This window comes from Agelaius phoeniceus, unplaced genomic scaffold (assembly GCF_051311805.1).
Source record: "Agelaius phoeniceus isolate bAgePho1 unplaced genomic scaffold, bAgePho1.hap1 Scaffold_110, whole genome shotgun sequence".
Lineage (NCBI taxonomy): Eukaryota > Metazoa > Chordata > Aves > Passeriformes > Icteridae > Agelaius > Agelaius phoeniceus.
Window position 1 is genome coordinate 1,813,229 of NW_027509876.1, and position 14,859 is coordinate 1,828,087.

At 54.0% G+C, this 14,859-nt stretch overlaps 1 protein-coding gene across 1 annotated transcript; it reads left to right on the forward strand.

The window, feature by feature from the left end:
* Positions 1 to 12,121: 12,121 nt before the first annotated feature.
* Positions 12,122 to 13,107, forward strand: LOC129130724 (olfactory receptor 14J1-like). The gene has a single exon (XM_054649305.2). The coding sequence runs from the start codon at positions 12,175 to 12,177 to the stop codon at positions 13,105 to 13,107; it is 933 nt and encodes a 310-aa protein (XP_054505280.2). The 5' UTR covers positions 12,122 to 12,174.
* Positions 13,108 to 14,859: the final 1,752 nt, after the last annotated feature.

Consider the following 14,859-nt stretch of genomic DNA (forward strand, 5'->3'; position numbering starts at 1 on the left):
TTAGCTACAAATAGGTGACAGGGACTTTAGTGCTGCCTCTTTGACTCCAGAGTGGCTGCTTTAGAATCTTTCCCATAACCCTGTGTAGTTGTGTGCCAGAAAAGTATCATTTGAAGAAACTTTCCCAACTGACTTGCATGGAGGTTTGTTTGAAGGGTGTTTGAGGGGAAAGGCTCCCAGCAGAGCTCTGGGCTTTGGCCTAGCTGTGTCTCCTGCTGATTATGAAGTGTGCCATCAGCTGCAGGGCTTTCTGGGCTAAAAATACCATCAAGTCACTTGGACTTGCTCTTTTTGGCCTCTAAAAGCTGGACCCACTTTTGGGGCAAATTTGGAGACCTCATCTATGGGTGGATGGAGCACCTAGGATTTTCCCAGTTGCTGGGAATGGTTCTCCAGGTCCCTGGAGTATCCAGGGCCCTGGTAAGTTCCAGCTCCACACATGCCTTGGCAATGAGAAGCAGAGGAACCCAGACCTTTTTGTGCTGCCTGTGTCACTGCACCAGGGCCATGGGATGGGAACATGCAGCCCTTGTGCTGGAGCTGAGCTGCTCTGCCCAGCACTGGTGGCCGCCATCCAAGCTGGTTTTGCTTGTGCTGGTTCCCTGACAGCTGGGGCCCTGGGCAGAGCCCTGAGAGCCTGGTGTCCCCCCAGGGAAGGAGCAGGAGCCCCTGGAGAAGCTGTACCGGGTGGGATGCTGCTGCTGCTGCTGCTGCTGCTGCTGCTGCTGCTGCTGCTGCTGCTGCTGCTGCTGGAGACAGCCAGGATGACATCAAGGATGACAAGCTCTTCCTCAGCCTGGCCCCTGGAGGCTGAAGGTGATGGACTTTGATTCTGGCACCTTCTTCAAAGGCAAACTCCACAGGGAATTTGCAGATGAGTCCCCACCTGGGGAAATTCTGCCAGATTTGGGCATGGCCCAGCCTGGCTGGGAAGCAAAGGTTCCCCCTTTGCTGGGGCAGATGCAACTCATCCTTCAGTCGCTGCCCAGCTGCTTTTTGGCAGGGCTGTGGGGATGGGCTGGGCTGGGTACGAAATGGGAGTGGGCTCCTGGCCCTGCCAACAGCCCCCAGCACCCACCGTGCCCCGGGCTGGGGCTGGGGCTGGGGCTGGGGCAGCCAGCCCGACACAAACAAAGCCCCATGGTGGGAGCAGAGGTGGGACTCCAGAACCTGTGCAGGGGCTGCTTTGCTGTGCAGGCAAGGAAGGGCTTGGGCTGCTCAGCTGCCCTTGTTTGCTTTGGGATCACCGTGATTTTGGGGGCAGTGCAGGGGGGAAGAGAGAAAGTGTGGGCTTCCCTCAGCCATGGCTGGGTTTTTCCCTACCATGTAGGAGTTGGGCCTTCCTCAAGGCCCTGACAGAGATAAGAATTTTTCCCATTTTTCTTGCTTTCCCTTTTTGCATCTAATCTCTTTTCAAGAATGTGTTGTTTGTTTTTCCAGAGGAAGCGTTCTAGGTGGTCCAGTGTGGATGGGGAAGTGCTTGGGAGCAGCTGTGGCGTGGATGGTCTGTGCCCTTGGAGAAGGCTGAGGCCATGGTTTGGGAGCAGCTTTTCTTCCAGCCATGGCTGGCGTGAGGTGGGTCCCTGTGTGCTTGGCAGGGTGGGATCAGAGCTTTTGGGAGATGGCAGCGAGCACAGGAGCATCCTGCTCTGGGCAGCTGCTGAGGGCTGGATGTGCCGTGGCTGGCTGCAGGCTGGGTACATGTCCTGCCCTCCTGCTCTGCTGCCAAAGGCAGCAGGGATGGGCAGCTCTGGGCACAGCTCTGGGCACAGCCAGCACGGCCTAGGCCCCGCATGCCTTGGCACAAGGGCACAGGAGCCCTCAGCTGACGGGCGGTTTCTGCTTTCTCTCCTTGCAGCCGGGCTCTGCGGGTGCTGAGGCTGCTCTGGGCTCTGCCAGGGCTCTGCTGGGCTCAGCCCTGGGCCCAGATGGGCTGGCTCTGCCCTCACATTGCTCTGACAGCTCTGCATCAGATGAGCCCGTTGTGAGCACAGCGCCTGAGCTTTCTGCTTTGGCAGCTGAGTGAGACTCTGCTGCAGGCCCAGAGATTGCAGCTGGGGACACACATCCAATTGGCAAGGACCCAAACTCTCCACAGTCCCAGCTGAACGCCTGGATCTCCCCAGGAAGTTTTGTCTGTCCCACTCTTCCTTCTTGATTGGCTGGAATTGTGCAGTTGCACTTTCTTCCTCCTCTAGAAGTGCCACGAGTGGGCCAAAGCTGGCGAGTGGGCCATGCTCCTGAGTCAGTGCAGTCTGGAGCAGGTGGATGGAGAATTGCCCTTCTGCACCTCCAAACCAGAGCAAAAAGCCCTTAGTGGGACTTTGTGTCTTTAAGAAATCCCTGACAGTTTCAACGGGAATGTGCAGCTCATTCACAGGGTTAGAAGGAAAGGCATCTTCTAAAGGATTTGGGCTTTGACAGAGTTTCCATTCCCCGTCCTGCTTGGAGCTGGCAGGGCACAAAGCAATTTCCCATTGCTTCACCCACAATTTAACAATGTTGGAAACAACCTCAAAAACTTTTAAAAAAGGGTGCTGAAGTCAGCAAGATGGATCCATGGCATCAGCACATTTACAATGTAAATAACTGAGTTCTCTTTTTTAAAAGATCATTTACCTCTTAATGCAAAGAAGGTAACTTTGCATTTATGTTTTGTTTTTTTCACTAACATTATGTTATATTTTTTCTCTCACACTTGGATTTTATTCTTATCTTTTACAATTTACCTATTTTTTCCTTTTTCCTTTTTTTTTCCTTTAAATAGAAAACATGTCCTATCAAAGGAATGTCCTCTGCTCCTGGTTCCCATGTGGAGCAGCTCCCTTCCTGCTGGCTGAGCTGCTCAGGCAGAGCCCAGCAGCTCCTGGCCCTGCAGGGCTGAGGCTTTTCCCCGTTGCTGGGCACAGACTGATGGAGCAGCACTGCTGAACACGGGCACACAGAGGGACCAGGAGCAGCTGCCTCTGCCCACCTGAGGCTCCAAGGCCCAAACTCTGAGCAGCCAGGGCTGGAAGAGACTGGCAGGATCTGATCCCTGACTCTGGGCCAGGGCTGCACAAATGACCCCACAGCAGCAGCAGCAGCAGCAGCAGCAGCAGCAGATGGAGCTGACTTTCAGCACAGCCCCTGCCCCTGTTCCCTCCCGTGTGCAGCGGTGTCACAGCAGCCTGAGGCACCTTGGAGCCCCCAGTGCCAGCAGGGACTTGAGATGGCAGCCCTGGGCTCCTGGAGGCTGTGCAAGGAACGGAGCTGGGAACTCCCTGTCCATGGGGAGCTTGCAGATGGAAAAGGCTGCTGTGCCCAGGCAGCTCCAAGGGCACAGAAAGGAGGCTCTGGAGCACTGGATCTGTGCCAGTGCCACAGTCCTGGGCAGCAGCCAGCCAGCCCTGGGGGAACAGAGGGCACAGCAGGAACGACAGAAGCAGGCAAGGGCAGAGACTGGAGAGAGCCAGAGCCAGGAGCAGGAACAGCTGCTCCATTGCACTCTTGGAGAAAGCTCTGGGCTGGTTCAAAGCGCTGAAAGGCGTGAAGGGCAGAGAGGAGGCCACAGCAAACAATGCTCCTGTTTGCACAGCCTCCCCTCTCCGTGTCCCAGAAGGAATTGCATGGACTGTGTTCTTCTCTCCGAGTCGTCTCGTTCAGCATGAGCAGCTCAGCACCAGGAGCTGAAGGAGCTGAAGCCTCAGGCCACAGGAGCTGGGCAAGAGGAGACTTTCTGAGTAAATGAATGCTGCTAAACTAGCCCCAGCTGAATGCAGTGGATAGAATCATGGAATCACAGAATCCTTTCTGTTGGAAAAGCCCTCTGAGCTCACCCAGTGCAGCTGCTCACCCAGCAGTGCCAAGCCCAGCACTAAACCACGTCCCTGAAGTGCCAAGGCCTGGACATCAGCCCTGAGTGAGGCCTGAACAGCAGGCCCTGAGCCCAAGGTGGCCTCTGGATGAACCTTCCAAGCAAAGGTTATCTTTGTATCTGCTCCCTAATGAAATATGCATGGTCATTAGCACTGTGATAGATGTAGCCACTCATTAGTGAAACATGTATTGACCTTTGTGTATTTAGAAGCCGGACAAGGCCATGAAATCTGACATCTGGCCTTGTTTGGGGCTGAATGGTCAAAGTCACCTCCCTTGGTTCCTCCTGGGGCCCTGGCCAGCCTTTGGGAGGGACCCAAGAGGAGGATGAAACCAGATGTTGCCACCCTAGCAGTGCTGTCAGTTTGTCCATTCAGCACTGTCAGAGCTGGGCCCTCTCCCAGCGGGGTTGGAGCCTCACCTGCGGCTGGAGGCACCTGCAGGAATTGCCAGTGCCCAGGAGTGGCTCTGCAGCCCTTGGCTGTGACAGCTTCCCCAGCTGCTGTGTGGGTCTGGTGATGGTAAAGGCTGAGGGTAACTGGGGCTGGATCTTTCTCAATCACTGCAGGCAATCTTTGGTGGGGATGGTTGGGTGCATTGCTGAGCTGCTCCTGTTGTGATTCTTTGCTGCTTTGAGCTGCAGGAAATGACACTGATTCCTTCACTTGGTGTCTGTGTCTTTGGTGCTGACCCTGCCCACTGGCAAAACAAAACTGGCCCAGTCTGGCCAGATCCCAACAAAATGTCACTTGTTCAGTGTCAATGTGAGGAATCAGTGCCATCAGAAATTCCCAGATGGGAAGCCCTTCCCTGGAGTTCCCTGGCTCTGGAGTGGGCTGAGGTTGGAGCCCTGTGGGAGCAGTGGGGCAGTCGGGTAAAAGAGGCTGCACCCCTGGATGGCTTCAAATGCATCAAAAAATTGCACATGGAAAAGGAAAAGAACTTGTGGGTTTGGGCAGACAAAGATGAATTTGTTAAGAGTACATTGGAAACAGCGCCTTCAGAAGGAACAATTATTGTTGGCATGCCCCCACACGGAGCAAGAGAAGAAGGTTTTAATCCTGAGCTCAGATGCATTTGTGCAAGTGAAATATCAATATAATAAAATACTATATATGTATTTATAGGATAATAAGACCTTCATATATATTTGTTATATATTTTTACATGTATGTCTAGGTCTGTCTATCTATATCAAATGTATATCTACATATAAAATTATAATAATGTGAAATAGTGCTGACAATACTAATTTGGTAGCTTTGGCTGCTCAGGGATGTAACACTAAATACCCTACAGAACAGGATTGGCCAGGACCCTGATGTCAGTGGTCAACTTTGTGAGATTGTATACAGTGAAAAAAGGAGGAAGGGAGGAAATTGGCTATTTTTACAGGGTTTGCTGATACTGTGATGCAGAGTGCTTTGTCTGTTCCTGTGAAAAATGCAGTGATTAGGCCTGCAGGGTTTTTCATGTACCAGACTATGCACAAGCTGCAGGATTGGTTGCACGGGTGAAGGGGTTGTTTAAAAAGCAGTTGACAAAATGAGGAGATGGGAACCTTTGCCCATGGAGAACCCATCTCCCAGATGTGCTCCATGCCCTTAACAATGGCCCACTGGGGAAATGGAAACCCCCTGGCTGTGCACGGCTGCCCCCAGTTTGCAAATCCAACCATGGGCAGTGAGATTTGGGCTGCCTGGGAAATTGTTCTGGCTGTGATGGCCCCTGGCAGGGCCAGCCCAGAGGCTGCAGGGCTGGGCCCTCATGCATTGGAATTAATGAGGAGAAATTCAAAGCAAATGAGAGCTATCAATACTGAAACTGGAATTCAGATTCCTCCAGGACACATTGGTTTGATAACTGCTCACTCGAGCTTGGCCTTGCAAAGTGTTCATGTCATGAGTGGAGGAATTATTGTTGCAGATATCAAGGAGAAATTAAAGGAATTGTGTTAAACAATAGTGACCAGGATTGGATTAGTCAACCCCATGACAGGGTAGCACTATTATCAATATTGCAATTTTAAGAAGGATTGTGAAGAAAGGAGATCCACCTGCAATCACCACCGTTTGTGGAGATAAAGGGTTTGGATCCAGCAGGCCTAATAATGGAGCCAGAGTGTGGGTCCGGAGGCCAAATGGCCCTCCCGAGGCAGCTGAAGGAGCAGCTCCTGGGAAAGACAACTCTGAGTCCTGAAACCTGGGCAGGAACAATGGGAATGTGTCCCTGCAGCCAAGTGTTCTGTGTGAGAACAAGTAGATCTGACAGGATATTGTTTTACACATGCTGCCAGACCAAATCTCCCTGTTTGCCCCAAGGGCCCCTTTGGGAAATGCTCTGATCCACGGGGCTCCATGGGAAGGCTGCTGTGACACTGAGGGACTTGCACAGGAATTGCATCCAGGAGCCCGGGGGCCCCTCAGGGACTGGGACCCGGCCCCTTCCAGCCCGAGGGGAAAGGGCCCCCCCAGGCCTTGTTAGCCACAGACAGCATGGTAAAGCTGAACAGCAAAGGGCCTGGGGGCATTATTCTGGAATTAACATGGTGCCAGCTCCATGGACAACGGAATTCTTGTTCCTAACTCGGATGAGATTGAGAAAAATGGATGAAGAACGGTGTCACTAAAGTACTACAGGTGTCTGTAAGGTGTACCTTGATAGTCAGCCAGAATCTTTGTCTGCCACAAACACCTCTAGTGTTTGACCAAGGGGTTAGTCATCCAAATGTAATGATGAGTTCTGATGGATTGCTGAGCTTCTTTTGTAATTCTTTGCTAATGATGATGTGCTTTGCTGAGCTTATCCTTTTGTAATTCTTTGCAGCTGTGCATGATATAAATGACACAATTCCTTAAGTTGGTGTCTGTGTCTTTGGTAGTGACCCTGCCCACTGGAGAAACAGGGCCCCCTCTTGCCTAAGTGTTACCTGGCAAGGCAGAAACCCTCCCTCCAAAATTCTCCCTTCCTCCTTGTTCCCCCCTTCATACCCTGAGCATGATGTGCTCTGGTCTGGGCTGTGCCCGGGGTCAGTTGGGGTCACCTGTCCTGGCTGTGTCCCCTGCCAAGCTCCCCCGCAGCCCCAGCCCCTCCCCAGCGTGGCTGGACGAGGGGCAGGACAGGCCTTGGCTGTGCTGCAGCTCAGCAAGAACAAAACCATCTCTGCGTGCTCAGCGCTGTGCTCAGCACCCGGCCCAGCAGTGTCTCAGTGCCAGGGGCTGTGCCCTCAGTGCCTGCCAGGGCTTTCCATGGCAACTGCCAGGCCAGGTGACCCAGGTGTCCCCCCCAGTGCCGGTTGCCATGGAAACAGTGCCCAGCGCTGCCCCTTTCTGTCTGGCTGACCTGGCCTTTGGCCCTGGCAGTGCCCTTGGCTGCTGGTTCCTGGTGCCCGAGCGGCCAGCGCGGCACAGGGCAGGTGGCCATGGCACAGCCCCCAGCAAGGGATCCCCTCTGGCCCTGGGCACTGACACCAGCCCTGAGCAAGGTCTGGCTCCGGGCATTGGTTGCCTTGGCACCAATCTAAGGAACAGGTCCCTGTGGCCGTTGCCATGGCACCTGGTGGCACCAACAAGTGTCACTGCAATTGCACCTGGAACAGCCCCGGCACCGCTTTGTCCTCAGGGTTGCCATGGCAGCCCAGGGCAGCAACAGCTCTGCAGGCAAGGGGCCATGGAACCTGGCTGCAGAAATGGCTCCTTGGGCTGGTTTCCAAGGAAACCTGAACTGATGGCAGTTGCCATGGCACCCAAAGCCAGCAGTGGGGTCCCTGCAATGTCCATGGCAACAGCCCCTTGCAATGGCTCAGTGCAGGCTGGGATGATGATCCACCCTCACAGCTGGCCCAGGCAGGTCTGGAGTGGTCTCGGTGGCACCTTGGGCTTGGCACACACTTGAGGAGGGTGTCTGTTTGCAATGGGGAAACTCAAAGAGTTTTAGATTGCTTGAAAAACTAAAAGAAGCAAAGCTGCTCTTTGGCTTTGTGAATCCAGTTCTCTGAGCAAAGCAGGTCCCAGGTGAGTGAGGAGAGACAGGATGGGGTTGGGGAATGTGGAGCAAGGTTGTCCACACTGGGTCAGACCTCAAGGCACAGCTTCTCTGACCTGGCCAGACCTCCTTAGGAGAGTCCCTGGATCAATATCAATTACAGAATGCTGCAATCACATCCTGTGTAATAAGAACAGCAATAAAGACACCCTTTAAAATAGGAATACATATTTCTTAGAAGCTATTTGAAATATTTCTCCATAACTGTAAAAGGAAATCATCCTGATGAACTACACGAGAGCAGAGGGAAATAAATGCAGAGCCATGGTTTGTCAGGACTTGCTTGATCCTAATGAGCCCCGTGGTGCATTTGGAGCTGAGTCTGGAACCTCAGGGCCTGAGAGGGGATTGCACAAACCTTGCCAGGAGTCAAAGTCAGAGGAAAAACCCAAAGTGTCTCAAAGCATGAATGGGTCCCACTGAGGTCCATCCCTAACAGAGGGTCCTCATGGACTCCTTGGAGGAGAGAACTGGAGGCCAGGATGGCATGAAATCCTCTCAGAGACTCAGTGTGGAAAGGAAAATCCAAAGTACCTCAAAAACCTTGAGTATCTCAAAGCATTACTGAGCACCACTGAGTGTCAGTACAAAGCTCTCCAGAGACTCGTTAAAGCAGATAATTGGGGCCATGATTGCACAAACCTCTCACAGAGTCTGGATCAAAAGGGAAACACCAAGTACCTTAAAATAACTGAAGCACCCTGAAGTATTAATGAGCCCCACTGAGTGTTGTTACTGACAAAGCCTCTCCAGGGACTAATTACAGCAGATAATTGGAGGCCAGGATTGCACAAAACTCTCACAGACTCCAAGGCAAAAGCCAAACCCCAAGTCCTTTGAAAAACCTGCAGTCCCTGCAGGGAGCATGAAGGAGCCCCCAGGGCCATTGCTGAGCAAGGCTCCCCAGGGACTCCTTGCAGCAGATCCTTGAGACCACTGGGATGTGGGCTAGGGGGGGATGCTGAGGGCAGCACAAGGGGCTGACAGTGCCCAGCCTGGCTGGGGCTGTGCCAGGAGGCCCCAGGGCCTCAGGATAAGGTGTCTCCTCCCAGCCCTTGCTGGCACAGACCCTGCTGTGCCCCAGGGAACCAAGACTTGGCTTCTCTTTGTCCCCACCTGTCATCACTGCCTGCAGTTCTCTGCTCTGCCTGGGGCCTGGGGACACTTGCTCAGTTGTGTCCCTCTCTGGGACCCATTAAAAGTCCAAGAAACTTTGGAGTTGGATTCTGCCTTGGAGTTCTGGAGAGGTTTCTTCAGCTCCCTCTCAGGGACTGATGTCCAGGGCCTGAGCACAAAGCCCCAGAGGCTGATTAAAGTCCTTGTGCTGTGTCTGTGCTGCTGAGCTGGGCTGGGCTCCTGGCCCAGAGGCAGCTCCTGGTCACCAAGAAGAGCTTCAAAAGCACATTTCTCTTGAGGAGCAGCTCTTGTGCCAGCCCAGCAGGGCTGGGGCACTGCCTGCAGCCAGCCCGGGCACAGCACAGAGGCACAGAGAGCTTCAATCAGGCAGGGCTGGGAAGGGGCTGAGAAGTGCCTGGGGCACAATCACTGCCAGCCCTTGGCACAGGAACCTCTGGCTGCAGGACAATGCAGCTGCAGCTCCTGGAGCCATCTCCTGCAGCTGGAACATGCCAATGCCTGCAGAGCCTGTGAGTACATTCTCTGCTTGTCTCTTGTGCAGAGCAGCCAGGGGTGCCCAGGGCTGTCCTGCAGAGCAGGGTCCTGCAGCCCAGGGCACTGTGCTGGGGCAGGGACTCTGCTGCCTGCCAGGGACAGCTCTCAGCCAGCCCTGGCAGCTGCTCCCAGCGCTGGGGAGAAGCTCTGGGGGGAAGGAGCTGCCCTGAGCAGGGCAGGGGCTGCTGCTGAGAGGGGCTGGGTGGGGCAGGGCTGCTCCCAGCTCCAGACCAGCCTGGGCACAGCTCCGCAGGGCACTTCCCAAAGAAGGTAAGCCTGGGATTGCTGTAAAGATCAGGAGCTTTCCTGAGAGTGTTTTCAATTTCCTGCTTGAAGAAGGATGGGAACATTGGGGTGATGACAAAAATATTTTTTTTATTTTATACAAATTTCATATATTTGTAGCTCTATAAATTACTATTACATAGTTATAAATCTATATTCCTATTTTAGGTCTATTAAACTCTTAATGAAATCTATTACTATTATATACATCTGTAACTATAATCCTTTATTAACTTTATCATTTTCCCTAACCTTTTTCTTTGATTTTAGAAAAATAAGCTGATTGTCTAAATGCATTCCTGAAATACATATAGTATACAATACATATAGTATCCTGTATCGTCTTATTATCAGGAAGAGGACCTACAAGAAGAACATTTTGTTTTTTGACCAGAATGTGAGCAGTCATAACAAAAAGTGAAGGCAAAGAAACCCTTGGACCTACTCCAATGGATTGAGGCAGGGGTGTGTAACTGGGGTAAGTGAATCTCCTATTGGATGTTCCTGTTAAATATCCTAATTAATCAACCTTAATAAATTGTTGAAATCAGGCCCTGGGTGTGCCCCATCCCCACTGGGACACCTGGAAGTTTCTAATTTATGTCTAGTTTTTACTTTGCTGTTCTAACACTATTGCAAGGGTTTTTTTGTTTTCTTTTTTGATTATAGACAACAAGGGGATGAGAGAAGCAGAACAGGAATTGTAATCCAAGAATCCCAGGACATTCTGAGTTGAAAGGGACACACAGGATCATCAAAGGAATATTTGGTCTTTTACAGGGACTGCAGAACTGTAAATTAAGCTGATCAGTGTCTCTGCTGGGAGCCTCCCAAAGGGCCCTCAGCCACTCCTCAGCCCTGCACAGCAGCAGCATCACCTTTGCAGGGCCCAGCAGGGCTCTCCTGAGCTGCCCTTGCCCAGCTGCACACAGAGCCTGCCCCAGCCAGGGCCCTGCACACAGGCAGGTTTCTGTAGGGCCCCAGCCAGGGCACGCAGGCTGGGATGGGCTCTGTGAGCGCTGGCAGGGACAAGGCTCCTCTCAGGAGGGAATGTCCAGGCCCAGGGAGATGCTCAGGGAAGGAGAGGGGGCTGGAGAGAGCAGGGCTGGGGCAGGAGGGCACTGTGGGTGTGTGGGAGGTGCCGGGCACAGCTGGGCACGGGAACACTGTCCTGAGTGCCCGGCTGTCTCTGCCCTGCCCTCTCAGGCACAGCACCACAACATCTGCTCTTGCTTCTGCACTGCCCTGACATTGGCACTGTTATCTGCTGCTCTCAGGGAGGCTCTGGCATCTGCAGCAGCTGAGTCAGGCACTGCCCTTGGCATTCCTGCCAGGCAGGGCTGTCCATGGCAATGGGGTGTCCAAGCTTCCCTGGCACCTGTGGGGCTGTGGGCAAAGCAGTCCATGGCAAAGGGGAATGAGCTGAGCCCCCTCCCTGAGATCCCATCATGGGCAGAGCCATGGATCTCCTTGCTGTGCCCTGCCAGGCTCTGAGCTGCCCTCCTGGGTGCAGATCTGTGCCAGAGCCTCTGGGAGTTCCCTGAATGTCCCACGGGCAAGGGCAGAGCTGCCACAGCTGAGGAAATGCTGCTGGGTTTGCCCAGGGAGCCGTGAGTGTCCTTGGCACAAGGGGGTGCTGAGACCTTGCCCAGAGACCTTGAGAGAGGGTGAGACATTCAGGGATCCCTCTGCTCTGGGCAGGGTCTGGTTTATCCCAGGGTGACCCGGGAGTGTGATTGTGCTCTGATTGCAGCCAAAGGTGCAAAGCCAGGGCAGCTGGGAACAAGCCCATCCAGCCCCTCACCTTCCCTGAGCCACAGGGAATCCTTTGCCTCTCCCATGTCTCAGTGGCAAACTCTGAGTGCAGCAGAAATGCTGGGGATTTGTGACCTCACAGAGCCAGGAATTATGTATGGGTAAGAAAAAATTCTTTAAACCAGCACCTGCCACCCATGTCCTATAGAATTGGGAGTGCAGAGGCTACCAAGACTTCCTGCAGTAGGAGTGATTCCCCTGACAAATCCTGAATATCCAGCCTTGTTCCTCTGCCACATGGCCACAAACCCAGGGCAGTGGGGCAGGGATGGCTCCTCGAGAGGCCCCATGCACAGGCCTGGCTGCTCCTTGCACACTCAGCCAGCACAGGTGGAGCTCAGGCAGGGACCTGGGTGAAGGTTTTCCCAGAGCAGGAACAAGGCTGGGTGAGTCCCAGCGGGGCAGTCTGCAGGGAATGGCCCAGGTTTGGCCCAAAGCAGCCTCTCCTGACTTGTCACTGTCCTTTCTCCATGAACAGGTGCCCATGTGCAGCCCCAGCAAATGTCCAACAGCAGCTGCATCAGGCACTTCCTGCTGCTGGCATTGGCAGACACGCGGCAGCTGCAGCTCCTGCACTTCTGCCTCTTGCTGGGCATCTCCCTGGCTGCCCTCCTGGGCAACGGCCTCATCATCAGCGCCGTAGCCTGCGGCCACCACCTGCACACGCCCATGTTCTTCTTCCTGCTCAACCTGGCCCTCGCTGACCTGGGCTCCATCTGCACCACTGTCCCCAAAGCCATGCACAATTCCCTCTGGGACACCAGCAACATCTCCTACACTGGATGTGCTTCCCAAGTCTTTTTCTTTCTGTTCTTCCTTGGATCAGAGTATTTCCTCCTGACTGTGATGTGCTATGACCGCTACGTGTCCATCTGCAAACCCCTGCACTACGGGACCCTCCTGGGCAGCAGAGCTTGTGCCCACATGGCAGCAGCTGCCTGGGCCAGTGCCTTTCTCAATGCTCTCATGCACACGGCCAATACATTTTCCCTGCCCCTGTGCCATGGCAATGCCCTGGGCCAGTTCTTCTGTGAAATCCCACAGATCCTCAAGCTCTCCTGCTCAAAATCCCATCTCAGGGAACTGGGGCTTGTTGCTGTTAGTGTCTTTTTAGCGCTTGGTTGTTTCATGTTCATTGTTTTCTCCTATGTCCGGATCTTCAGGGCTGTTCTGAGGATCCCCTCTGAGCAGGGACGGCACAAAGCCTTTTCCACCTGCCTCCCTCACCTGGCTGTTGTCTCCCTGTTCCTCAGCACTGCAGCGTTTGCTCACCTGAAGCCCCCCTCCATATCTTCGCCATCCCTGGATCTGGCCCTGTCAGTTCTGTACTCGGTGGTGCCTCCAGCCCTGAACCCCCTCATCTACAGCCTGAGGAACCAGGAGCTCAAGGCTGCAGTGTGGAGACAGATGACTGGATGGTCTCAGGAACATTAAACTGCTGGCCAATTTCTGCAAATCACCTGTAATAAAAGTCATCTTTGAGTCTTCTTGTTGGTTTCATCTTGGATGTTCTTTTGCTTCGTTTTAGTTAATATTGTCGCCAAAGAAATGTCATGGTTTGTGGCAGTTTTGTTGTGTTTATCTTCACATTGCCTGTGGCCACAGACTGTGGCAATGATGGGCTGTACACTTGGTGTATTTAAAAGAGATAAAGGATGTCCCAGCAGAATTTTCTGCAGAGATGCCCTTTTGTTGCCTTCTCTGGAGCTGCAGCAGCAATGTCTGTGTGCAGAGCTGGGGCAGATCAGTGCTGGCCCAGCAGCTGTGCCCAGCAGCAGCAGCAGCAGCACTTGGTGTTGCCAGTGCTGCTGCCGTGGCCCTGCCCCGCTGCCCTGGTGGCCCTGGTGTTGCTGCAGGGCCTGAGTGCTCTCGGGGCCGGGCACAGCCCTGGGGGTGGCAGTGCCGGGGCTGCAGCAGGGACAGGCCATGGGCACTGCTGGGGCAGCGCTGACACCTCAGGCCAGGCCCTGGGGGCTCCAGGCTCCTGGCAGCCACCCCCAAACTGCCCTGAGCATTTTGTTTGCTTCACCTTTGCTTTCTTTACTCTTCTGGTACAAATTTCTTCCAATTGCCCAGCCCTGTTCCCTGCCCTGCAAACAGCCCATCCCTGTTTGTCCTTTCCTTTCTGGCCCCATTCCCCATTGCAGTTTCTGACCTGGCACCACGGGAACGTCCCTTGGCCTTCTTGGCCACCTGGGCACACTGCTGCCTCATGTCCAGCCTGCTGTCCATCAGTCCCTGCAGGTCCCTTTCTGCCTGGCTGCTCTCCAGCCACTCTGTCCCCAGCCTGTAGTGCTGCAGGGGTTGTTGTGGCCAAAGTGCAGGACCCGGCACTTGGACTTGTTAAACCTCACCTTGTTGGATTTGGGCCCTGGATCCAGCCTATCCAAGGCCCTGTGAAGAGCCCTTCTACCCTCCAGCAGATCCACACTCCCAGACAACTTCACCGTCACCAGGGTTCCATGAGGCCCCAGAGTGTCCCAATGGTCTCCATGATTTCATGAGGCCTCCCAGTGTCACAATGTCCCTTTGGTTCCATGGGACCCCTTGGTGTCACAAAGTCCCTTGGCTCTTGGGCCCTGCAGTGTCACAATGGCCATTGCTCCCCCAAGGCCTTGCAGTGTCACAATGGATCCTTGGTTCCATGAGGTCTGGCAGTGCAGCAATGCTCCCCTTGGTTCCACAGTGTCACAATGGTCTCTTGGTCCCAAGGGCCACCACAGTATCAAATATGATTCCTTCATTCCACGAGTCCCTGAGGAGCAGCACTGGCCCCTTGGTTCCATGGGGCCCTGCAGTGTCACAATGACCCCATCGTGACGCCAGGTCCTGCTCTGTCACAATGCTCTGCATGGTTCCACAGGGCCCTGAAGGGTCATAGTGGCCTCTCTGGTTCCATGAGGCCTCAGAGTGCCACAATGAATTCCTTGGTGCTGCAGTGTCCCAATGGAGCCCTGGTGACACAAGATCCTGCAGTGTCACCAGGGACCCTTGGTTCCATGGGGCACCACAGTGTCACAATTGTTCCCTGAGTTCCCAGAGTCCTTGCAATGGAGCAATGGCCCCTTGATTCCATTGTCCCCAGGCTCTCCCAAGGCTCTCCTTGGTTCCACAGTGGCACAATGGCCCCTTGGTTCCACAAGGCCCTGCAGGGTCACAGTGGCCTCTGTGGTTCCAGCAGGACCC

Bases quoted from the DNA above. Each gene is read 5' to 3' on its own strand.
- LOC129130724 (XM_054649305.2), top strand. From the start codon at position 12,175: ATGTCCAACAGCAGCTGCATCAGGCACTTCCTGCTGCTGGCATTGGCA.